The sequence below is a fragment of the Halichoerus grypus genome, chromosome 13 (genome assembly GCF_964656455.1).
Source record: "Halichoerus grypus chromosome 13, mHalGry1.hap1.1, whole genome shotgun sequence".
Lineage (NCBI taxonomy): Eukaryota > Metazoa > Chordata > Mammalia > Carnivora > Phocidae > Halichoerus > Halichoerus grypus.
The window spans coordinates 30,230,936-30,256,477 of record NC_135724.1 but is presented as its reverse complement, the minus strand read 5'-3'; the positions used below and the strand labels follow the sequence as shown (position 1 = coordinate 30,256,477).

The 25,542-nt window shown below is 38.9% G+C and overlaps 1 protein-coding gene across 5 annotated transcripts in view; it reads left to right on the top strand.

Annotated features, from left to right (window-relative positions):
* The window catches only part of LOC118536237 (uncharacterized), a 568,523-nt gene that overhangs the window by 374,611 nt on the left and 168,370 nt on the right, over nt 1-25,542 (top strand). For 4 of the 5 annotated variants that reach the window (XM_078060389.1, XM_078060391.1, XM_078060388.1 and 1 more), the window contains 2 exons: nt 9,379-9,481; nt 18,808-19,052. In XM_078060389.1, coding sequence (XP_077916515.1) covers nt 9,379-9,481; nt 18,808-18,861 — 157 coding nt within the window. In that variant the 3' untranslated portion in view covers nt 18,862-19,052. The remainder of the gene's footprint in view (nt 1-9,378; nt 9,482-18,807; nt 19,053-25,542) is intronic. The other variant, XR_013443326.1, reaches the window with a different exon arrangement.

Sequence of the window (25,542 nt, the reverse complement as noted above, 5' to 3'; positions counted from 1 at the left end):
GGTCGAAGAGGTTGCTGCCTGTGTTCTCCTTTAAGGTTTTGATGGACTCTTCTCTCACATTGAGGTCTTTCAACGATTCTGAGTTTATTTTTGTGTGTGGTGTAAGGAAATCGTCCAGTTTCATTCTTCTGCATGTGGCTGTCCAATTTTCCCAACACCATTTGTTGAAGAGACTGTCTTTTTGCCATTGGACATTCTTTCCTGCTTTGTCAAAGATTAGTTGACCATATAGTTGAGGGTCCATTTCTGGGCTCTCTATTCTGTTCCATTGATCTATATGTCTGTTTTTGTGCCAGTACCATACTGTCTTGATGATGACAGCTTTGTAGTAGAGCTGGAAGTCCGGAATTGTGATGCCGCCAGCTTTGCTTTTCTTTTTCAACATTCCTCTGGCTATGCGGGGTCTTTTCTGGTTCCATACAAATTTTAGGATTATTTGTTCCATTTCTTTGAAGAAAGTGGATGGTATTTTGATGGGGATTGCATTGAATGTGTAGATTGCTCTAGGTAGGATTGACATCTTCACAATATTTGTTCTTCCAATCCATGAGCATGGAACGTTTTTCCATTTCTTTGTGTCTTCCTCAATTTCTTTCATGAGTATTTTATAGTTTTCTGAGTACAGATCCTTTGTCTCTTTGGTTAGATTTATTCCTAGGTATCTTATGGTTTTGGGTGCAATTGTAAATGGGATCAACTCCTTAATTTCTCTTTCTTCTGACTTGTTGTTGGTGTATAGGAATGCCACTGACTTCTGTGCATTGATTTTATATCCTGCCACTTTACTGAATTCCTGTATGAGTTCTAGCAGTTTTGGGGTGGAGTCTTTGGGATTTTCCACATAAAGTATCATATCATCTGCAAAGAGTGAGAGTTTGACTTCTTCTTTGCCAATTTGGATGCCTTTGATTTCTTTTTGTTGTCTGATTGCTGTGGCTAGGACTTCCAATACTATGTTGAATAGCAGTGGTGATAGTGGACATCCCTGCCGCGTTCCTGACCTTAGGGGGAAAGCTCTCAGTTTTTCCCCATTGAGAATGATATTCGCTGTAGGTTTTTCATAGATGGCTTTTATGATATTGAGGTATGTACCCTCTATCCCTATACTCTGAAGAGTTTTGATCAAGAAAGGATGCTGTACTTTGTCAAATGCTTTTTCTGCATCTACTGAGAGGATCATATGGTTCTTGTTCTTTCTTTCGTTAATGTATTGAATCACATTGATTGATTTGCAGATGTTGAACCAACCTTGCAGCCCAGGGATAAATCCCACTTGGTCAAGGTGAATAATCCTTTTAATGTACTGTTGTATCCTATTGGCTAGTATTTTGGTGAGAATTTTTGCATCCATGTTCATCAGGGTTATTGGTCTGTAATTCTCCTTTTTGATGGGGTCTTTGTCTGGTTTGGGGGATCAAGGTAATGGTGGCCTCATAAAACGAGTTTGGAAGTTTTCCTTCCATTTCTGTTTTTTGGAACAGTTTCAGAAGAATAGGTATTAATTCTTCTTTAAATGTTTGGTAGAATTCCCCTGGGAAGCCATCTGGCCCTGGGCTTTTGTTTGTTGGGAGGTTTTTGATGACTGCTTCAATTTCCTTAGTGGTTATGGGTCTGTTCAGGTTTTCTATTTCTTCCTGGTTCAGTTTTGGTAGTTGATACATGCCTAGGAATGCATCCATTTCTTCCAGATTATCTAATTTGCTGTCATATAGTTGCTCATAATATGTTCTTATAATTGTTTGGAGTTCTTTGGTGTTGGTTGTGATCTCTCCGTTTTCATTCATGATTTTATTTTTTGGGGTCATTTGTCTTTTCTTTTTGGTAAGTCTGGCCAGGGGTTTATCAATCTTGTTAATTCTTTCAAAGAACCAGCTCCTAGTTTTCTTGATCTGTTCTATTGTTCTTTTGGTTTCTATGTCATTGATTTCTGCTCTGATCTTTATTATTTCTCTTCTCCTGCTGGGTTTAGGCTTTATTTGCTGTTCTTTCTCCAGCTCCTTTAGGTGGAGGGTTAGGTTTTGTATTTGAGACCTTTCTTGTTTCTTGAGAAAGGCATGTATTGCTATATACTTTCCTCCTAGGACTGATTTTGCTGCATCCCAAAGATTTTGAACATTTGTGTTTTCATTTTCATTTGTTTCCATGAATTTTTTTAATTCTTCTTTAATTTCCTGGTTTACCCATTCATTCTTTAGTAGGGTGCTCTTTAACCTCCATGTATTTGAATTCTTTCCGACCTTCCTCTTGTGATTGAGTTCTAGTTTCAAAGCATTGTGGTCCACAAATACGCAGGGAATGATCCCAGTCTTTTGGTACCGGCTGAGACCTGGTTTGTGACCTAGGATGTGATCATCTGGGCACCAGAAAAGAATGTGCATTCCGTTGCTTTGGGATGGAATGTTCTGAATATATCTGTGAAGTCCATTTGGTCCAGTGTGTCATTTAAAGTCTTTATTTCCTTGTTGATCTTTATCTTAAATGATCTGTTTCAGTGAGGATGGTGTTAAAGTCCCCTACTATTATTGTATTGTTGTCGATGTGTTTCTTTCCTTTTGTTATTAATTGGCTTGTGTAATTGGCTGCTCCCATGTTAGGGGCATAGATATTTATAATTGTTAGATCTTCTTGTTGGATAGACCCTTTAAGTAGGATATAGTGTCCTTCCTCATCTCTTATTATAGTCTTTGGTTTAAAATCTAATTTGTCTGATATAAGGATTGCCACCCCAGCTTTCTTTTGTTGTCCATTAGCATGGTAAATGGTTTTCCACCCCCTCACTTTCAATTTGGAGGTGTCTTTGGGTCTAAAATGAGTCTCTTGCAGGCAGCATATTGATGGGGTCTTGTTTTTTTATCCAGTCTGATAGCCTGTGTCTTTTGATTGGGGCATTTAGCCCATTTACATTCAGGCTAACTGTTGAAAGATAGGAATTTAGTGCCATTGTATTGCCTGTAAGGTGACTGTTACTGTATATTGTCTGTGTTCCTTTCTGGTCTATGTTACTTTTAGGCTCTCTCTTTGCTTAGAGGACCCCTTTCAATATTTCTTGTAGGGCTGCTTTTGTGTTTGCAAATTCCTTTAGTTTTTGTTTCTCCTGGAAGGTGTTTGTCTCTCCTTCTATTTTCAGTGACAGCCTAGCTGGATATAGTATTCTTGGCTGCATATTTTTCTCATTTAGTGCTCTGAATATATCATGCCAGTCCTTTCTGGCCTGCCAGGTCTCTGTGGATAGATCTGTTGCCAATGTAATGTTTCTACCATTGTAGGTTACAGATCTTCTCCCGAACTGCTTTCAGGATTTTCTCTTTGTCTCTGAGACTTGTATGTTTTATTATTAGATGTCGGGGTGTTGACCTATTTTTATTGATTTTGAGAGGGGTTCTCTGTGCCTCCTGGATTTTGATGCCTGTTTCCTTCCCCAGATTAGGGAAGTTCTCTGCTGTAATTTGCTCCAATATACCTTCTGCCCCTCTCACTCTTTCTTCTTCTCCTGGGATCCCAATTATTCTAATATTGTTTTGTCTTATGATATCATTTCTATCTCGAATTCTGCCCTCGTGATCGAGTAGTTTATTTCTCTTTTTCTCAGCTTCTTTATTCTCCATCATTTGGTCTTCTATATCACTAATTCTGTCTTCTGCCTCATTTATCCTAGCAGTTAGAGCCTCCATTTTTTATTGCACCTCATTAATAGCCTTTTTGATTTCGACTTGTTCATTATTTCTCCAGAAAGGTTTCTCTAATATCTTCCATGCTTTTTTCAAGCCCAGCTAGTATCTTTATAATTGTCAGTCTGAGCTCTAGTTCTGATATCTTACTAATGTCTGTATTGATTAAGTCCCTAGCAGTTGGTACTGCCTCTTTTTCTTTTTTTTGAGGTGACTTTTTCCATGTTGTCATTTTGTCCAGGGTGGAATAGATGAATGAGAGAAGAAAATGCTAACAGGGTAACTATGACCCCAGAAATATATACACTAAACAAATCAGAAGAGACCTGAACCCGGGGGGAAAGAAAGGGAAAGAAAGAAAAAAGAAAACGAAAAAGATTAAAAAAAAAAAAAAAAAGAATATGATCAAATATTATCAGGCTGGTGAATAGATCAGTGCTACACACTAGATTTTGGGCGTATTTTGGTCTGTTAGAAGAAACTGCCTCCCAAATTTTTAAAGAAAGAAAAGCTTATATATGTACAAAAACAAGGGTAAATACTGATGAAGGGATGGAATATGACTGTAAAGATGAAAATTATAAAAGATTTTATAAAAGGAATTGATAAGTTGGTTGACAAAAGAAAGAAGAGAAATTAAAAAAAGGGGGGGAGTGAATGTGATCAGGCAGGAGACTAGAACAAAGCCATACACTAGAGATTTAGGGTATATTTTGGTTTGTTAGAAGATACTGTATCCCAAAATTTTAAAGATAGAACAACATATATATATGTATATATACCAAAAATAAGGTTAACAACTATGAAGGGATAGAATATGACTCTAAAAATGAAAAATAAAAGATTTTTGAAAATGGATTGATAAAACGTTTGTTGAAAAAGGGAAAAAGAAAAATTCAAAGAGAAAAAAGAAAAAGAAAAAAAGAACTTTAAAAAAATTAACTTTGAAAGACTAAAGAATCAGGGGGAAAAAAAGCCATGAATTCTATGTGCTGTGTTTCCATAGTGTAAGAGTTCTGCCGTTCTCATTGATCGGTAAACTTGGTCTTGGCTGGCTCTTCTTGCTGATCTTCTGGGGGAGGGGCCTCTTGCCATGGTTCCCAAATGTCTTTGCTGGAGGTCGAATTGCCCCGCCCTTGCCCAGTCCGGGCTAAGTAATCTGCTCGGGTTTGCTCTCGTAACTTTTGTTCCCTGCAAGCTTTCCGTACAGCTTTGGAAAACCAGAGTGAAAATAGCGGCCTCTCAATCTCCGCCCCAGGGGAGCCGAGAACTTGGGGTCCCGCTCCTCAGTGAGCCCCCAGAGAAAAGCAGTCAGTCACTCCCATCTCCCGGTCTCCGGCCACATTCTGTGCTCACCCGGCCTGTGACCGAGCATTTCTATCTCTGGCACACAACTCCGTTTGGAGTCTCCAACCCCAGCAGATCCCTGCAGTGCACTCCCACGTGGCTCTTCCTGGGGAAGGAAGGGGAGTCTCCCCGGATCTACTGCTTGTTGGGTCCCTGCTGGAGAAGCAGTGGCCGGACTGTGCCGGGGATCACGGTTTATGGCAACCCCGAGCTGAGAGCCCGCGCCTCGGCTCCGTCTCTGTAGCTGGCTTCCCCGCTCCGATACCTGGGAGCTCTGCCGCACTCAGGCACCCCCGGTCTTTCTGTGACCCTCAGGGTCCTGAGGCCACACTGTCCCCAAGAGTGTTCCACCCCCTGCTTAGCCACTGGAGTGACGTCCCTCAGCAGAGCAGACTTCTAAAATTTCCTATTTTGTGCTGCGCTGCTCTATCACTTGCCAGTAACGGCTGACGGAGGCCCCCTCCCCCGCCATCTATCTTCCGGAATATCGCCTCGGATTCACTTCTCTGCACATCCTGCCTTCAAGAAAGTGGTCGCTTTTCTGTTCAGAGAGTTGCTGCTATTCTTTTCTTCGATCTCCTGTTGAGTTCGTAGGTGTTCAGAATGGTTTGATCCCTATCCAGCTCAATTCCTGGGACCAGATGAAATTTAGGTCTCCTGCTCCTCCGCCATCTCCCCCTTACCTGTTAATTTTTATAAAGTCTAAATGCAAAGCAAGTATTTCAGGTGAAAATTCACTCTTCAAGATTTACTATAAGTATAAAATACATACTAGATTTTGAAGACTTGGTACAAAAAAACAAAAAAAAAACCCTCAATAATTTAAAAAATGTGTTACACATTGAAATTATTTTGAGTATGCAGTCTTAAAATATTAAAATTAATTGCACTTGTTTCTTTTTACTCTCTTTACTGTGGCTTCTAAAAAATTTAGAATTATGTATGTGGCTAGAAATTATATTTTTTTGGACAATGCTGCTAGTCACTATGCTTTCATTCATAGTAAAAAAAAATATATTTTTAAATGCATGGAGTGTTCTGGAAGGACATGCAGAAAATCTGGGAGGGAAACTGGGAGGCTCTAAGTCACAAAGTAGGAGGGATACTTAACCTTCACTCTCTTCTCATTTGTACCTTCTGATTTTGTTTTGCATGGACTTAGAACTTACTTACAATGAGAATAAACAAATTTTAAAACATAAGTATCAGTGCTTGTGAAGGCTTCTAAGGCTCTTTCCCTGAGTCCCTTTCTTTGACAATGTGAGGTACCCTTATTCCTTCTATAATTCGTGCTTATCACTAACATTATACTTACTGAACTGTTTTATAGTTATCCATTTGTACCTTTATGTCACACATACTCGGAGCTCTTCAAGGACATAAATAAATTTATTAATCTTCATAGTAAGATTACCTAATTTAACACTATATGTAATTCTTAACGAGAAATAATTTCTTAGCAAAAAAAAAAATTTTCTTATTTTTCGTCACTGCTAACCTTAACTCTGATATTGTATTGCTGTGGAACTAATGGAGACAGATGGCAGAATTTTGAAACTGAGAGGAAAAGATAAATTAGAAGAGAAGGAAAAACAAGGGATGCAGATAGGAGGGGATTTCTTTTTCTCATCATCCTACTTGCACTGTGGTCAAGTCAAACCACTGTGTTGTCACATTATTGACCTTATTTCATATAAAAAGCACTGAGGTGGGGCGCCTGGGTGGCTCAGTTGGTTAAGCGACTGCCTTCGGCTCAGGTCATGATCCTGGAGTCCCGGGATCGAGTCCCACATCGGGCTCCCTGCTCGGCAGGGAATCTGCTTCTCCCTCTGACCCTCTCATGCTCTGTCTCACTCTCTCTCTCAAATAAATAAATAAAATCTTTAAAAAAAAAAAAAAAAAAAAAGCACTGAGGTGTGTGGGGGGCCATCCAATCTGCTCTCCTGGGCACTAGGAGAGCATGGGGGATCCAGAAGGAAAGCCAGAGAAGGACCAATCCACTCACTTCCCAGTCAGCTGCTTTACTTGTTCCCTTGCCTGGGACTTCTACACATTGGTCTTAGCTCTGTTCCTTGTAGCCAGGAAGAACAATGCAACTTCCCTTTCAGAAGGTGACCTTTTGAACCTTGAGAAAGTTACTTTAGTTGAAACAGAGTTTGATGGGCTTCCTGAAAATTGTATCCTCCTTTTACTGCCTACCAGGAAACAAAGGGTCTTGTATTTAACTTCTTATAGGTAATTGACCAGAAAGGAAGAATTTAGTTTTTTCTGGAAGCATTTATGTTAAAGAAAATTGAAACATCTTATTAAAATACACTGACCTTTGGTAGCTAGAGGCTGGAGTGCTAAAAATATTATTAATAAAATGAATCACATTCCATAACAGGACTAGGGCAGTTAAAATATTGAGAGAAATGCCAACTGTTTAAATGCAGAGAATTTGTGGGCTTTTTTTTTTCTCCTCTCAAAAGGTTTTATTGTTCTCTGGAAACAAACTGGTGCCAAGCCTAGAGCCTGCTAACTATCTTTTCAAACTGACACCATGCTAGAAATTTATCATTCTTTTTTGTTCAGGCAAGGAACTACATAATGCTAGGAGTTATGGGTGCAAAATGCTCTTCAGGAAGGATTGTATTCTTACAGTAGACCGGGAATAAAGATAGAAAGAGGTTGGGTTGTGTCTCTATTTTGCCATTGCATACCATGGCTCTTCACATTCTTGCAGCATAACCCAACATGTATGATACTCCTATCTCCTTCTCTGTCTCCATCAAACTTAGAAAGGGGTATCAGGAAATCTGTACAGAAATCACACTTTGTTCAATAGGTTGATTCATATGACATCAAAATGCTGATGATTTTCTTAGACTCATAAAAAACTAAGGTGTGGGCCAGGGTTAGAGAAGTGGTGGGTCTTTAGCAGATGTTTTCTTCATGCATCACTGTTCAGGGGCTATTCAGCTGCTCTTGAACAACCTCCCAGAAACAGCAGATGAGCCTTTAGAGAGATTCAGCCCTTAAAGCCTTTTTCCTTTAACATAGCTATGTGCCGCCTCCCTACAGCTCTTTTAGTCTTAGCTGTATTCTTGTTAGTCAAGTGGAACAACTTGAATCTGTCTTCCTCGTGGTGGTCTTTTGCACACTACAGAAGTTACTTTATCTCTCCTTTGGTTTTCTCTTCTAGAAAATGCAGATTGATACTAGTATCAAGTTCTAGGGTGGTAACTACCATTACCTATAGTAATAGTAGGTGGTTAAAGCTTTTGCTAATTGAGATGAGGCATACAAAGTGTCTAATACAGTGTCTGGCACAGGTTAGCATTCTGTAAATGTTGGCTATTTGTACTATAATTTGTAGACAATACCATGGTCTAATTTAGTCTTCTATTTAGTATAAATATTCTTACCACCCTTATCTCTTTATGGATTCCATGGAGTGTAAGAATTCCCTTTAACACAGCAGCTAGAACGGAACATGCCCTCTTGGTTGGGGACTGAATGACAACACAGTGTGGACTGTTTCTGGGAGTGCCTTCCTGGGTGTTATGATTTTAACAAACTGCTTCCACCAACTTTACCTTTTCCAAAAGCCACTAAACTTTATGAAGTTCCTTGTGCTTGAAATTCTTAAACCTTCTTCGTATGACCTTCGCATGATCCAGATTCTAATTTGTGCCTCTGATTGGTCTTATAACTTAAGAACAAATTTTGGCATTTATTCCTAATAAAGTTTATATTGTTTGATTTCCTTTTGACCTGTTGTAAACAGATTCTGTGTTTCAAAGAGCTCTTTATCTTTGATAGTATCCAAAAAAAGTCAGATAGGCATGCTACTTATTTCAAGCATGTATTAAGTGATTTTTAATGTAAAAAAATCTAAAAAGCATTTGGATTGCTCTTAAACGGTACCATCAATGAGTGTCCGGTCATTTCTGTGTTAACATCAGGATCTGTTCAACTATCCAGAGATCTAATGCTTCATTATTGGCAATATTCATGTGAAAGCAATATGAAGTGTAGCAAATAGACCTAAATTTTGCAACTTTGGTCAGTCAGTACTGGGAGCTGAGGAAGAAGTAGGACTCTAAAACAAATTACTGAGGTGTTTTAGGCAGGGCTCAACCCTGCATATTAGAGTTCATACTTTTCTGGGTGAGGTGATTGGCCCAGCATTAGAAATTAAGAACACCCAGCTGTCGGTACCAATTTGTTTCAGGCATTTTAATTTCTGCCATAGGGAAGTTTGCTTTATCTTTACATCTACTTTATATTATCTTTTAGCAAATGAATGTCTATTGGCACTCTAGTCTCAAGGCTGTCAATTCAGCACTTAAAATGATTTGCCTTTTTCTTTTCTTTTAAGAAAAATATCACTGGGAACAAAGGAAGCAATCAATTTCACGTCAGTGAAAGAGCTAAGGTTTCACCTTCTAGTTGGATTATTCCTGCGCATCATTTCTGAAAAGGTAATTGGAAAATTGTGCACTTAGGTGGTTAAAGACTTGTTCAACCAAAAAGTAATATTTAATACTCTGTCTGCTAGGCAAAGCCTTTGCTAGGAATTCAGAGAAAATATGTCATTGACCATAGGGATTTAGAAGAAATGGTTTCAGAAGGACTGGTAGAGAAGATAAGTCGGGTGTAGGTCATGGATCTTCTTACTGTGTGTGTTGTATCTTCTATAATGAAATTTCATCAATTTCTGTAATAGAAATGAAAGCATTGTGGTTTTAAGGGTGAAATTGTGTTTTCATTCTGATCCTTCCCTGTTATAAGCAATCAAATAGTATAGAGATATTACACTTATTTCTATACTCACACAGCTCTTCCTCTTGTATGGGTGAACTTTGTAATATTTTATTTCAGCAAAGTACTCATTGTTTAAAAATCCCTTAAAAAAAACTAATGTAATCAAGTTAACTTGTGAAGCATTTTTTATTGTCTAATATGTCCCCATTCCTGGTATAAATGTAGTAAGATATGAAAGAAGTATAATATGATATTGATAGATTCTCAAGATAGAAAATTTTTGTCACTGAAGTATTGGGTTGACTGTTTTGGCCCAGTAACCAGTGGCACCCAGAAATTTGGTAGACCCAGCAATTCTTGACATTCCACTGCTAAAATTTACTCCCCTCAGAAACATTAATGAAAGACATAGATTTTATTGAGCAGATGGTAGGAGACATAGAAGAGCCATTTTGCCTAACATGCCCCTCAGCATAGTCCATAACTAAAACCCGTTGACATATCTCTTCTTGCCAGTTGTCCCCTCTCTCAAGCCACCAGCCTTTAATCACCTCTTTTCTCTCTCCCCTTAAAACACTTAATCACCAGTGGATTTCACCCCACTATCAATAATGGGTAGATCATCCAGACGGAGAATCAATAAGGAACCAGCAGCTTTGAACAACATTATAGAACAAATGAACCTAATAGACATATATAGAGCATTCTATCTGACAACAGCAGAATACACATTCTTCTCAAGTGCACATGGGACATCTTCTAGGATAGACACTATGTTAGTCCACAAAACAAGCCTTAGCAAATCCAAGAAGATTGAAATCATACCAAGTATCTTCTCTGACCACAATGATATGAAACTAGAAATGAATAATGAAGAAAACTGGAAAACTCACAAATATATGGAAATTAAACAATGCTCTCCTGAACAACCATTGAACCAAGAAGAAATTAAGGATAAAAAAGTATCTTGAAATAAAAATGGAAATGCAATATACCAAAACATGGGATGTAGCAAAAGCAGTTTTAAGAGGGAAGTTTGCAGCAATAAATGTCTACGTTAAGAAACAGGAAGGATCTCAAACAACCCAACTCTATGCCTTAAGAAAAAGAAAGAAAAGCTGAGCCCAAAGTTAACAGAGGAGAGAACTAATAAAGATGAGAACAGAAAAAATATACTAATATTTTGAAGTCTGACTATAGTTGTCAATGAATAGGAAGAGAAAGAGTTTATCATAAATAAGTGGAGTTTATTTCATACAGGGGAAGAAAAATCTTGTCAGTGGGAGGTGGTGCCATGAGAGAGCAGAAGTGATGTGCAAGAGCCCAGAGGCAAATGTGATGGGTTGTGAGGAGTAGAAAATGCTAGTAATTTGGGAAGATTCAAGAACATCATGTTTGATTTTTAATTCTCAGGCAAAACTAGTGGAGAGTGCATACTTCTGAGAAGGTCAGTATTTAGTATTTTCGTTCCTACAAGGCTATCTGTAGCTGATTATAATTGAAGGAGTTATCAAATTGGGAAGGAAGGAATGGCCATGGACTTCAGCAACTGCCAATGTCATACCCAAAAGCCCAGGTGGGACCAGCCATATCTCACTCATCTCAGTCCAGGGAAGTACAGATGAGGTGATCCATGTGACACCACAGTGAACACAGCAAGGACCTAAGGTGGGGGCCAGGGTCATGCAATAATTTTCCAACCTCTGAGCTGTAAATGTTTCCCTTTATCAGGGATGACCCTACTTTTAGAAAGGGGAAAATGATGAAAAGTGTAATGTGTAGGAGGGAAATCCCCAAAGGCCAAATAATTACCAAATAAAAACAAGCTGTTAGATGAAAGAGATAGATGAGCTCCAACACAGAAATTAAATTAAAAATCACATTTTTGGCAATCTGATTAATACTTTGTAAGTTTTGATCCCACTGAAATGTTAATAATTAAGATTAAAATGAATTGTAAAAAGAAAACATTATATGAGCTGGAAGAAAACATATGCTATGACAAGGGGAGTAGAAGGAGAGCTAAAACATAGGGGTGATTATGAGCTTGAGTTGTCTGTCAACTGGAACTACAAACTGAAGACACCAGACAAGGTAGGAAGTCTGAGAAGAACCAATCAGAAGTCAATACAAAGAAAGCAGTGAGGGGAGGGGAGGGGAGGCCAGTGAACGATGCAGTAAAAATCTCTTGAAGTTTTGAGTTTTTTCTCTTTGGTTCTCCAGACTTGGGTTGACATCCAGCAGGTAAAGAAAAGGTCTTCAAATCAAGACCGTGCTTGCTAAAAAAGGATGCCCTCACATGAAAATACCTGACTATTCATTGTCTTTTCTCAGCTATTCAGATGTGGGTTCCTTTCTTTTTTTAATTTTATTTTATTATGTTATGTTAATCACCATACATTACACCATTAGTTTTTGATGTAGTGTTCCATGATTCATTGTTTGCGTATAACACCCAGTGCTCCATTCAGCACGTGCCCTCTTTAATACCCATCACCAGGCTAACCCATCCCCTCACCCCCCCTCCTCCAGAACTCTCAGTTTGTTTCTCAGAGTCCGTAGTGTCTCATGGTTCATCTCCCCCTCCAATTTCCCCCTCTTCATTTTTCTGTGGGTTACTTTCTAAAAGAAATTTTCCTTAATCAAAGTAGAACCTTTATGTTTCACAGATTCCTCAGTGAGAACAGTTGTAAAATCATCAAGGCTGACAAATTTCCTTTAGGCTAAATAGCTTGCAGAAGATTGAAAGGGCCCCTTTACTTACAATTTTGCATCACTGTGTAAAATTATAAGTAGTTTACATGTTAGAGAAAGTTCACCAAAGTTGGGCTTGGTCAAAAGTACTAAACTGAATAAACAATGGAAAAGTACATGCTTGGAGTCAAACTGAAGGTTGGATTTTTGTCTGCTGGCAATGGTCATATAGTCACGAAAGATTGAAATTAAGTAAGAAACATGACTTACTGTATAAGTTCTTATTGTATAAGTTGTTTTTTTTCTTTGCATTTCATCATAGTAATTTCTCTGGATTCTAGGAGAACGGGTCTCTTTGAACTGAAATTCTTCATGTTGTACTTTTTTTCTCCCCTAAGCTTGCATGGATTTATTTATTTTTTTTTAATTTTATTATGTTAGTCACCATACAATACATCATTAGTTTTTGATGTGGTGATCCACGATCCATTGTTTTCATATAACACCCAGTGCTCCGTGCAGTACATGCCCTCCTAAATACCCATCACCCGGCTAACCAATCCCCCCTCTCCCTTCCCCTCTAAAACCCTATTTGTTTCTAAGAGTCCATAGTCTCTCATGGTTCATCTCTCCCTCCAATTTCCCTCCCTTCATTTTTCCCTTCCTTCTCCTAATGTCCTCCATGCTATTCCTTATGTTCCACAAATAAGTGAAACCATATGATAACTGACTTTCTCTGCTTGACTTATATCACTTAGCATAATCTCCTCCAATCCCATCCATGTTGATGTAAAAGTTGGGTATTCATCCTTTCTGATGGCTGAGTAATATTCCATTGTATATATGGACCACATCTTCTTTATCCATTCATCTGTTGAAGGGCATCTCGGCTCCTTCCACAGTTTGGCTATTGTGGACATTGCTGCTATGAACATTGGGGTGCATATGGCCCTTCTTTTCACTACATCTGTGTCTTTGGGGTAAATACCCAGGAGTGCAATTGCTGGGTCATAGGGTAGCTCTATTTTTAAATTTTTGAGGAACCTCCACACTGTTTTCCAAAGTGGCTGTACCAGCTTGCCTTCCCACCAACAGTGTAAGAGAGTTCCCCTTTCTCCACAACCTCTCCAACATTTGTTGTTTCTTTCCCTGTCCATTTTTGCCATTCTAACTGGTGTAAGGTGGTATCTCAATGTGGTTTTGGTTTGAATTTCCCTGATGGCTAATGATGATGTACATTTTTTCATGTGTCTGTTAGCCATTTGTATGTCTTCTTCAGAGAAGTGTCTCATGGATTTAGATTGCTGTTCATGCATATTTACTCTTCAGACGTGACCGGTTTGGCTGGAAGAACTATAACTGAATGGCTCTCTAACCACAATGGCCACTGTTATTTCACTGATTTCAGTATCTAGTCTTTGCAATCAGCATCTCTTCAAAATTATTCAAGAGGGGCTATTCCCCAAAGGTTCTAATTCCACGTCACAGAGTTTGAAGACTATGTGGGTCTCTATACCTGCATTTCTTTTTGGCACTAATTACTCTTTTGTCTGCTCCTAAGCTGGTTTAAAAAGGCCTTATTCCTCACTGAAAACAAAGGACCAATTTGTTTACTTTAGCCATGTCATGGTTGGTTTGGTTCAATGCTTGTTCAGAACAGTTAATCAATCACTGAGTAACCTAACAAATATTTATTAAACAGCCCCATATGCAGCAGTCTGAAGCAAAACACTGTATCTGCCCTCAAGGATGGAGGGTCCAAGACTTGACATATTCTTATTGGAGGAGAACCTGAAATACTGTCTCTTGAAATACATGTAGGATGTGGATGTGCAGAATGGGCCATTTCAGACTACATCACTGACATGGATAAAAAGTGAACTGAGCCTAATGGAGGTTGAGACCCACAGAGAATCAGCCATCCAAAGCATTCTCTGTTTAATTTTGTGAGGGTTATATGTAATTTTGTGTTCCCTTCCAGATTAATTTTCTTGGTTATGTAGACTTTGTATTATTTTCATGTTGCTACTTTAAACAAATTACCATAAACTTGGTGATTTAAATGAGCACCATTTATTCTCTCACAATTTTGGAGATCAGAAGTCCGAAATTAGCTATTTTGAGCTAAAATCAATGTGCCAACAGTTGTATTCCCCTGGAGGCTCTAGGGGAGAATAGGTTTCTTTACTTTTTCTAGCTTCTAGAGCTGCAATCCTGGTGTAACTTGGTACATGGCCCCTTTCTCCATCTATAGAGCAAGTGGCATAGCATTTTGCTTCAGTGGTTATATTTCCTTCTTATCAGTGTCAAATCTCCCCTGTCCTTGTAAGGAGACTTGTAGTTGCATTTATGGCCTGGATAATCCAAAATAATTTCATCTGAAGATCCTTAATTTACTCACATCTGCAAAGTCACTTTTGTTGTATAAAGTAACATTCGTAGGTTCAATGATTAGGGTATTTTTGGGAGGTGTTTTTCAGAACCATCATGCAGCCTATCAGACTTCTACTGAAATGACTTCATACTCTAGGAGAAAATATGAGCAAAAGAATATTATCAGTCCCTGTTGGAAAGATGGGTGAGAATGAGGAAAATGTATCCAGAACTGGAAGTAGAGAAGTGACTAATTCAGAATGGATTATTGAGTATGTGTTTGGCCTCATGTTTGTTTTACAGACACTGTTTGTTGCTTTTGAGATTCTACTATGTTGGGCCCACTTTGGAGTGTCAGTGGGGATACTCTGAGGCATGGACTCAGACTCCAGTGAGTAGGTTTATTCAAGGACCGAGAACTTGACCCTGATTTGTCAGAAGGAGCCACCTACTTTGAAGTCAAGAAGGACTCCCATGGCCTCACGCTGCCATCATCAGTGTCTAGCATGTTGCTCTTCATCTGGCAGAATACTTTCTTTGTCTTTGCATCCAGCAGTTGGGATAATCTTAACATCTTAACATCAAGGAGATTTCTATTCAAATGGACATTCTGCCTCCTGGCCACATAGGTAGATGTTACTCTAAGCCAAATCTCTTGTCACGCTGCCAGCCAAGTTCATCCTTGAACCACAGCACAGCTCAGTATTTCTTAAGCACAGTATATCCATGTGCATTTTTACATTTTTACTCATTCAAAGCCCAGGGCCTATCTTGTTTCTTCACACATGGCATAGTAGCCCAGAACACCTAAACCTCCACATACTAACCCTGTGATTTCATGCTATTCACTGTTCTCCCATTCCCAGGACTCTCGAAAAGTGTAAGCTCTTCAAATAAAAACATTCTTACATCATATTTATGTATCTTCTTAGCCACTGATGTCATCTTAAAATACCAACCTGAATATCACTCACCATTAATTGCTCTTCAAATGAGCACTGTTGTGGGGAGAAATGTGACCTAAAATCCTTAGGTTTTACTTAATAGGACTTAAGTATTTATGTTCTGAAAATATATTATTGGGGGCCTTTGATAAATCACTTCTCAACTTGAGGTTTCATACTTATTATACAGGGTGATGGTCAGGAGTAAAAAGGTCATGGTTGCAAAGGCATTCTGAAAGACAGTACAGGGCATTATTATTTTTTTAATCACAGGAATTATAGCCAATTTAGCTATTGGAATCAAATGAAAACACTTTTAACTAAAATAACTTCTGAGTATTTATCAATAAATAAAACTTTTTAGTAGAGATGGATTACAGGTGTTATCTGGTCAGTATCCCAGAGAAATAAGTTCCCTAAAGGCAAAGACTAGTTAGTGGCAAAGCTGGAAAGAGAGTCCAGACTCTTTTTATTTTTTTTAGTTTAAAGCTCTGGTTATTCTACCACTTCATAATACTTATAATAAATAATAAAAAGTGTGGCTAGATTCCTTATCTTTGATTTCTCCACTTAGATTAATAATGCTTTATGCCTTCTGAGTTCATTAATTAAACATATTTTTTCTGTTTTATGTTATATTTAAATATAATATTAAGGTTTTGCAGTTTATTTTCAACACCAAGTTACTTTGTTGTTTACCTTTGTAAATTGCCATTTTTTAGAGTATCGGCTTTATAAGGAGATGTTTTTGTTTTGCTTTGGAAAGGTCAGGTTTCTTGGTTCTCTTTTATTTCAGTCATTTTGGATGAGAATCTTCCAAATATAGACTGCATTCGTTTTTGTTATTTAGAAAAGATGAACCAAATTATAATTTTCTCAGGTGATTGGTTATATACATGGAGAACCCCAAATAATTTACAAATATTTAAATCAATAAAATTGTTATCGGGTACATTTTTTTTTTTAACTGCCTTTCTACATGTCACAAAAATTTGTGGAAAAAAGATTACATTTAGGGAAGTGAAAATAGCAACAAAAAGTTTTGCAAAGGACCCCGGCAGAGTCCTCTTTCCATGGTCGTTGTCGGAAAGGTCTGAGTCCCCTTTTCTCCTGCAATGTGATGAACAGATAAAGTGACAGGCAGGCCTGCACAGGCAATGCAGACTGACCTAACTGCAATGCAGCAAGTATCTTTTCATACCTCAACCTTAGTGAACTCATCTGAAGTCTGTAGAAACAGTACATTGTTCATTTTCATTACTGACTAGGATTCCATTGCCTGAACATCTAACAGTTTCTCCATTCTCCTGTTAATGGACAACTGGGCTGTTTTGCTTTTGTGTCTCTTGGGTTAATATTTAGGATTGAGATTGTGGGATCACAGATAAAAATATCAGACCCAGAATTTGAAGCTGCCTCATTCCTTCTGTTGTGCAGAATTATAGCATAGGATGAACGATATGTTTCTAGGTCTCTGGGGCTGCATCGCCTTGACTGAAGTCATGAAATCATGGATCATACATCCTAAGATGTTGTTCAGAGAGGTTATTAATTAATCAATCAATTAAGGGCGATGTTCCAATCCATCTGTAGATCTGCATAGCTAGAACTCCTACTTACCTTTCTAAAGATGGTAAAATTGAAGCTGTATTTGCAGTGAGCTTTGAAAAATTGCCTTGCCAGGGAAGAGCTAAGTTGTATTATTATGCAGGAGACATATTTGGACTGGTGTATAAATTGTGATAATCCCAGAGTCTTTGAAAGTACCAAGGGGAATGGATAGATCTATTTTTTAATCGGCTTAGACAGCTGTCTACACAGCTGCATCCTGGCTATTCGTCTTCACCCAGTCACATGGCCCAGGACATCTGTCTGGGCTACTTCCCACCCCTGAGAAAACTAATGAGGATCTGGAGAGGCTCAGTGAACACTGGGATGATTGTTGGTCTCGGTTTTTTTTTTATTACATTGTAGGCACATGTTTTGTAAAATACCTCATTTTTTTCAGAGTGGCAATTCCAGGCGCTATGACACAGGACACCTCTTTTGTTTGGAGCGAACACAGCATTTGTTTCTCAGTTAATCTCAAATGCTGGCTATTGGTACTTGAAAGACTGCATTTTTTACAATGAGAGCAGTTGGCTCTCCCTATTCTGAAAAGGGCCTCCCCTGAGAACTGGTATGCATCTGCCGAGGAAAAGACAGGAAATGTTTCCCTAAATTTGCAGCCCCAGAGAAGGGGATATGTCCATCACCACCCTGGCACCAAAATCCTGAGCCGTAGAAATTGATCAACGTTTGCTTCCTTTGTTCTCCTTCCCTGCAAAATTTCTCTCTCTCAACCCTATTTACCCACTGCAGGCCTTTGTTCATCAGCTCTACCTGTCCAAATCCTGCTCCGGTTTCACGCCCAGTCATCTCCAGTGTTAAGCCTTATTCATTCCTCGAGTATGTTCTCATTCCCTTTGTTTCCACTGAGCTTCGTTTTCACCTCTATTGGTATTTGTGTTCTCTTCTCCACTTTCCTTGCTAGTGAAGGCAGCTGAGATAATACCTTATTTATCTTTGAGTCTGACTTGTTGCAATGCCAGTGGTTAACAATGTCCCGATACTTGTCCTGATACTTATTTCATATTGCTGGATGATTTATGGGATAGTCCGCTAAAATCATTCAGTATGTCCTTTGTATGAAAATCCTGAAAATGTATATAATGTAACTGTTGGAATATTCTTAGATAGACGAGCACACTAAATATTGCTATCTGCAAAATCATGATATCATTGTTGTGAAATAATGGCAACTGAATGTAATGTGCCCCATTACACTGGACATGAATTGAAGAATCAGAGCAGGAGAGGGGCTGAACTGGTGAAACCCCAAAGAATATGAGTCCAGAATAGTGTATTCCTGGAAACAAGTTGTGAACAAAGTAATGTCTCAAAAACAAGAAACCTGTTTCTTCCGGTTTCTCTATTCATCTCTGGGTTTCTTTGGAAGCATTCCTTCTGATGGGTGTTTTGATTTTGTATAGGTTCCTTGGAATGGAGATGGTCTAGAAAATGAGATACGAATATGCACTTCATGATTATAAAAACAGCCCTTATCATTGGAGCAGAGTGATGTCTCCATGGGACCAACTACTGGATGAACTTGAAGCAGGCTGAAGAAAGTACGGTAGGGAAAGGAAGGCTTCACTCCTTGTTGGGTTCAAAAGAGCTTGGAGGCCTGTTTTCTGAGTAGCTGGGGAGATGGCTAAACATCTTCCATCTGTTGAAGGTAAGATTATCCCACCACCATTCCCACCACAAAAATCACAGGGATGAAATATATCAATGTGTAGACAGGCGGCTAAGGAAGAAGGGCAGAAGGAAGCCTTTGGCAGATAGAACTATGTGTAGAGGACTCCAGGAAAATTCTCCATGAACACCCACTTTGTTTCTTTTTCCTTATCCTATCCCTAAGTTTTTAGAAAGTTTTGCCAAATTTTCAGCCTGGTGTTTGCTATTCTGGGTGGAATGAGGTGGAAAAAGGAAAGCCAAAGCAATGTGGAGCCAGGGGTGCAAGTGTGGACTGACAAGGAAGGCAGATAAGAGACCAGAGACAGATAACCACCTTAAATGGTAGTTTACCTGCTCAGACTCATTACTAGAAACTGGAGATAGAGCTGCCTGCAGCGAATCAGTGTCAGGGATCAAACGATTTTTAACTGGATGTTAAAGGAGGGATGATCTCCCAAAGGCTGGAAAATGTGGCGGCATTTTGTTTTATCTTCATAACCAGAGGAAATAGACAAAACTCTGGGAACACCAGCCATCCACTCTTCTTCTCTTAAATGGCCAGGCCATGAACTAGAAAACCTGAGACCATCCAGGGAGAAACGAATATAATGATGTGATTGGCTGACCTGAAAAACGCAGGTGTCCTGTCAGTGTGGATCACTGCGAGTCAGACATTGAAATAGGCTGGAGAATGGAGAGAAGTGGAAGCATGGGTGTAATTTCCTTTCTGATCAACCTGTGAGAACCCTGATGAACAGCCCCTCAATGCAAAGGCCTTTGCCCTTTGTACCACTAAAATACAATGTGGGGGGGAGGGACCTTGAAATGCTTAGGCAATATGTAGTAAGATCATTTTCTTTCTGACTACCCTGTTTTGCATGATCATATTTTTTTTTTTTTATGGTTTGACTAAAGCAGTTGGATTTGCTCATTGGGTAGGAAAATCTCTGAGAACAGACTTTCTCCTAGCTCCGACTATCGCAGTGATAGCTCATGTGTGACCTTTGGCAGGGTACTGTGGGACTTCCAGCACAGGCCCTGGCTATGTCTGGTAGGCACAGATGCTCTCCACTGAAAATGTTCAGATGGGCCAAAGTGAGAGGCTCTTGGCTTTGCACATGTTAGCAGGATGAAGGTGGAAAATTAAACGTAATTACATCCATGTCATCCAAACTAAATGACATTTTAAAACTCTGCATATGGATTTTGTTTCCCTTTTTTATTGTTATGGTTTTCAGAGGCATCTGTGAGCGCTTGTGGATGTTCAAAGTAGGGTGCTATGGTACTGTTTAGTAAAGGTTTTATCTTATGATAGAGCACTGAGTTTGGAGTCAGACTACTAGTGTTTGCATCTTGGTCTTGAGTGCCATTTCTGATGAATAAATGTGTTGCTGTTGACAAATTGCCAAAATTCTGAACCTCAGATTCCACACATGTAAAATAAGGTAGAAATATTTTTTTTAGAACAAACCCTGCTGCTCACTTTCCTTTTGCTCAAAACACTTTAAGATCTTAAGGCATCTTCCTGCCTACAGGACAAGGTCTATCATCTAACATGGAGTCCTGGGAACTGATCTCTGACCTCTCTAATGGTACTTCTCACTCCTCCTTCACACCTACCCCTCACAAACTCCCCTCCATCCAGCCATCTTCACTCCTTATGTCTGATATCATCATGCCACCTTGTTTCCTGCCTCCTTGCTTTCTCTTCCAATACTCTCTGTGACAAAAACAAGTTTTCCCTTCCCTTAGCTTTGGCCAACTGGATAACACTAGGTCCTTCTTGGAGCATCACATCTTATCTCTTCCATTTAAACTCTGTCTTTGTTTGTTTAGTTCCCAAGTAGAAACAACCTCTTCTCTTTTGAGTTCCTCTTGGCTCAGAGTTTTTTTGTGTTCTCAACATGTAACATAGAATTTAGCACACAAAAAATGCTTAATGCCTTTGTTGAATGGCTGGGTCAATGAATGGTGAGTGAGAAATCACAGGACTGTATATTAATGATGCTGGAATTACCCATACTGTTCACCAGTTAGAACACCATCCTTATGCCCTAGTCTTGAAACTCACTATAGCATTTCCATCAAGATTAGTGAGCTGAGACAATCAGGAGCTCACCTTTTTAGAAAACCCCCATTCAGTCATCAGCATTTTAGTTGAGACCACTTCTTTTCCAAGCTAGTTTCTTCAACACCTCCTCCTACAACCTTAGCATGTTGGTCTAAACTTCAAAGTACGTGGAAATGTTTTCTTCTACATGAGGTATAAACACAACAAAATTATTCTCACTTCCCAAGATGGGAGTGAACAATTCAGGCCTGAAGTAAGCACACCAATAGTGGGTGGGGTTGAATGCTACCTGCTTCCTCCACCCATCCCTCCCCTCCCCCGTGTATATAAGAGGCATCCATGTCTTTCTCATTTCAGACATGTGCACTGTCTGGCTAGCCCTTAGAAGGCTTTGGAGATTTTGTTCCTGGTTTAGAGCCTAAAGTTTTGAATATTATTCTTCCAGGAAAGGAAAAAGGGTTGTATAAGAATAGGTGATAGGTGGAAGGATAACCTTTTCATAAAAACAAAATAGGAATGGTGAGTAAATGTTATTGATACCATTTAAAGATATTCAAATATATTTTAATTAAAATTTAAATATCTCTTTAATGAAATTCCATGGTGCATTTCTGCAGAACTCAAGAGCCTAGATATCAAAGCTTAAAATCCAGTTATCTGCACAATTTCACCAAATTGAATGCTCTAGTCCTCAAAAGTAGACCATAGATAGTGTAAAGGCCTTTGTCAGTTGACAAGTCCATTTTCTAGGATTTGTAGCAAATCCTTGTTAAAACTAAGGCAACATTTTCACAAAGCCAAAAAAAAAAAAAAAAGAAAGAAAAGGAAGTCAAATCCATTCCAAAGCAGTCACTCAAGATATTTGCCTCATGAATTAAAAAAGCAATTTTTGATGGACGTATATGAACCTCTCAACGAGCCCTTTGTGCTTTATGTGGACACAGCCTTAGAAAAAGCTACATGTGTGAGTTAAGGGGAAAATTATTCCTGTAGCAATGATTCATCATATCATGATAACATTGTTGAAATTCTTGACAAAAAGGCTAGCTAAACCAGGGAAACAAATGATACATGAAGCATGGGTGAATCCTCCAGAAGTCTGAAGCATTTAGAAGTATGACCTGCATGACCCACATCATATTGAACATCCACTGTGGCAGTGCACACCTCTTAGTATTATTTCTGATACCTAGAAATGAAAAATACAAATCCATCTCTCAAAATCCACAGAACAGTCATGCAAATAAAACAGGATGCTTCCATCACCAAAGTTCACTTTCCTGTTAAGTATGTTCACTGAAAACCTTGGCTATATTTTAAATTGTATTCACACTTACAAAATTATGGAGGGACATGCTTCCATTCAGATGAGTTTGGTTTCATTTGGTGAGAATAGATGTTTTTGTTTTTTTCTTTTCCTTTTCTTTCTTTTTTTAAATGTGAGCTTCACTGAATGTGCACAGCAATTGATTTTGGTCAGCCCCATTTGCCTGTCATTCTGTTTCCTTGAAATGAATGGTGCTGAGGATTCAGGCAACCAGTTTCAAGGTGTAGCCAGATTCCACGACACAACTCTCAGAGGTCTCATACAGGCTATGTGCATACTTCATTTTAAGCAGCTTATTTCAGAAATGGGGAGCTAACCCAACCACTGCTCATTTCTTTGACACCCATTCATATAATGCTTGTAGAGAAGAAAGATTTTTTAAAAATTTATTTTAAAGAGTGATACATGGATTTGACTAAATACTAAATTCTAAGTCACAGACATGTTTTGTTGATATCTTACTACAAAGAAGTGAAGTGTCAGTGGTCCATAGTCATCATCTGGGGGGAAAGTAATTGAGAGGAGAAAAGGGTATTCAGTCATTCTCTAAAGCTGGATGCTCCATACACAGTGAAAATCACATAAAGGGCCAATGTAAATCTTCACTTCATGGGTCAGAAAAGACTTGTGAAATAGGGTTTGATACAAGAAACTCTGTGCTGAGTCCCATCTCATTGTGCTCATCTCACCTAACACGTGGAGTTGGAGCTCTTACCCTGGGAGTATCCTCTGTGGTCCATTTTCGTAGGATTCCTGACTTTGTTTTCCCAATGCTACTATTGAATTAATCTGATTGCCCAAAGCAGCTCTGTGAGTTGTTTGAGTTGTACTTCTGTGTGCAGTGGAAAAGGTACCAGCTTGGAATCAGGATTCCAGTGCCATCCTTTGGCAGTTCTGTAAGCTTGAGATGTGTTCAGTTTTCTTGAGAGTAGAGTTATTGTAATATTCACATGAGCTTATACCTGTAAAAGTGTAGCCAATGAAGAAGTTAGGCAACAGTTAATATCACTATTTTGGATGGCTATACACTCTGGTAGGAAGCAAGTGACGTTCAATAGGGTAACATAGGAGGGAAGCGTAGTCAGTGACTTCTGCAAAGTGAGATAGGCTTTTTCAGGTAATATTCAACCTAAGAGTTGTTCTTTTGCTGCCAAAAGTCAAACTTACTTATGACAACGATTCTGAAATTATGGTCCATAGCCCAGTATTATCCAGAATGGATAGGTCAGCAATCCTGACAACTGATGTCATAAGAAAAACTATCTCCATTATTAGGGGTCACTTATTACAAAAGGACATTTAAAACTTTATAGCTCCATAAAAATGTACCACGGTGTTAGAATAAACATGAATTGTTTCTTGATTCTGACCTTTGAGCCAGTGATATTAATTTGACCCCTCACCATTCCCAAGACAAATGTGGCCTTTTATTAAGTAGAAATGTACTATGAACATTGAAGTATTGAACTTTTAATTGCATTTTTCCTCCATCTTTCCTGATTGTTTTTTATTTCACAAACTTGTAGTCTTTGCATTTCCTCTGTTGCCTTGGCTTTTCTTGGAGAGGTTTGTACCTGCTTCTGCATGGGTGGAACAGTGTGCAAAGTGGTCCTCCCTCAGGATGGCCCATCTCTTGGACTTTGGTGATGCCCTTCTCTGCCTACCTGTCTGAGAGAAAATGGCTGGGTAACCTCTCCATCATCTTCCCTGAAATAAGTCTAAGGATGTTAAGGTTTTGATCTAAATACTGGAGGAATTAAGCTCAGCAGCATCAGACAACAAAAGGCTGGTTATGCTGATGTGGAGCTAGATAGAGAGTGGCCATTTCACGGTCGGGTTACCCCAGTGGTCTTAACCACTGAATTGTTGTGGCCAGCTTGCAGAGATAAGATGAATTGCTCGGAGGCTGACTTGCCCATAGTCAGAGCAGTCAGCTATAGAGACATAGGCAGTGTAAAATGGGGGTCAGCTACGCACGCTGCACTGGCAAGCATGGAAGGGTTTTGGGGCTCCAGGTCACTTATATGAAATGAACCACATGGTGAAAGGAAGAAGGAGACCGCTTCTTAGTCAGGAGCATTGAAATTGGGAATTCATAAGGATTCTGAAAGGAATCTTGGAGAGTAGCTAAGTTAACCTCTTTCTGTTATCTCTAAAGAAATTGAAGGAAAGAGAGATGAATGCATTAGCCTATAGTTAAGGAGAGAGCCCAGGGTTTCAACTTCCTATTCAGTCCTCTTTCCGTAACTGAGGGAAGGGTACTCTGTGCTTCCTTCCAATATTCCCTTTCCCCAAAGTTGGGACTGAGGTAGTCTTATATTCTACTCTACCCCAAGACTGGTATGATTTTTGATAAATGGATACATAAGAGGGTGAGGGCAACATCAGCCTCCCAAGGAGGTAACATTGATGCCCATGAGACCTAGGGACCCATATGGAACATGGGAAGGGGGTCTTCCTCTTGATGGCAGAATGCTCAGGCTTCAGTTCAGAGTTTAGACTCAGACTTCGTTGTACATATCTTACTATAATTATACATGCAAAGGTATTCTTAAAAATAACTGTACTTGTGTTTAGCCCTGAAGAAAACAAGGTTTCAAATGTATCATGGGTATTGTACTATTTCTATTTTTGTTTAATGCCACTCAACTGATACTCAAATGCTGATGGTATTTCTGAACAGTGGACTGAATGATTTCCAGGCGGTAGCATTAGGAGGTAGGTGGCTTTGCTGTTTTCCAAGGACTAATCAGACTGGAGGTACATCCTCAACTCTTAAAGATAAACTCTAGTCCATGACCTTGCAATGCATTTGGAAAAAAAAAAAAAAAAAGTTTTTGCCTTTGTACATTTATTCCCATAATATTCAGTCGTCAAATAAAAAACAAAAACAAAATGAAACAAACAAACCCAAAGCCCTGGCAAAGTAAGTAATGTATTTTATTGCCATATGCCTTTTTATTTGTTTTCTTTTTTTTTTTTGCTTTTAGTGCCCTTTTATTTTTTCTTAATTTTACTTAATTTATTTTGTCCTTGTTTTTTACTTAATTTATTGTGAACAGCTTTCCACATTTTTTTATTTTTAACAAA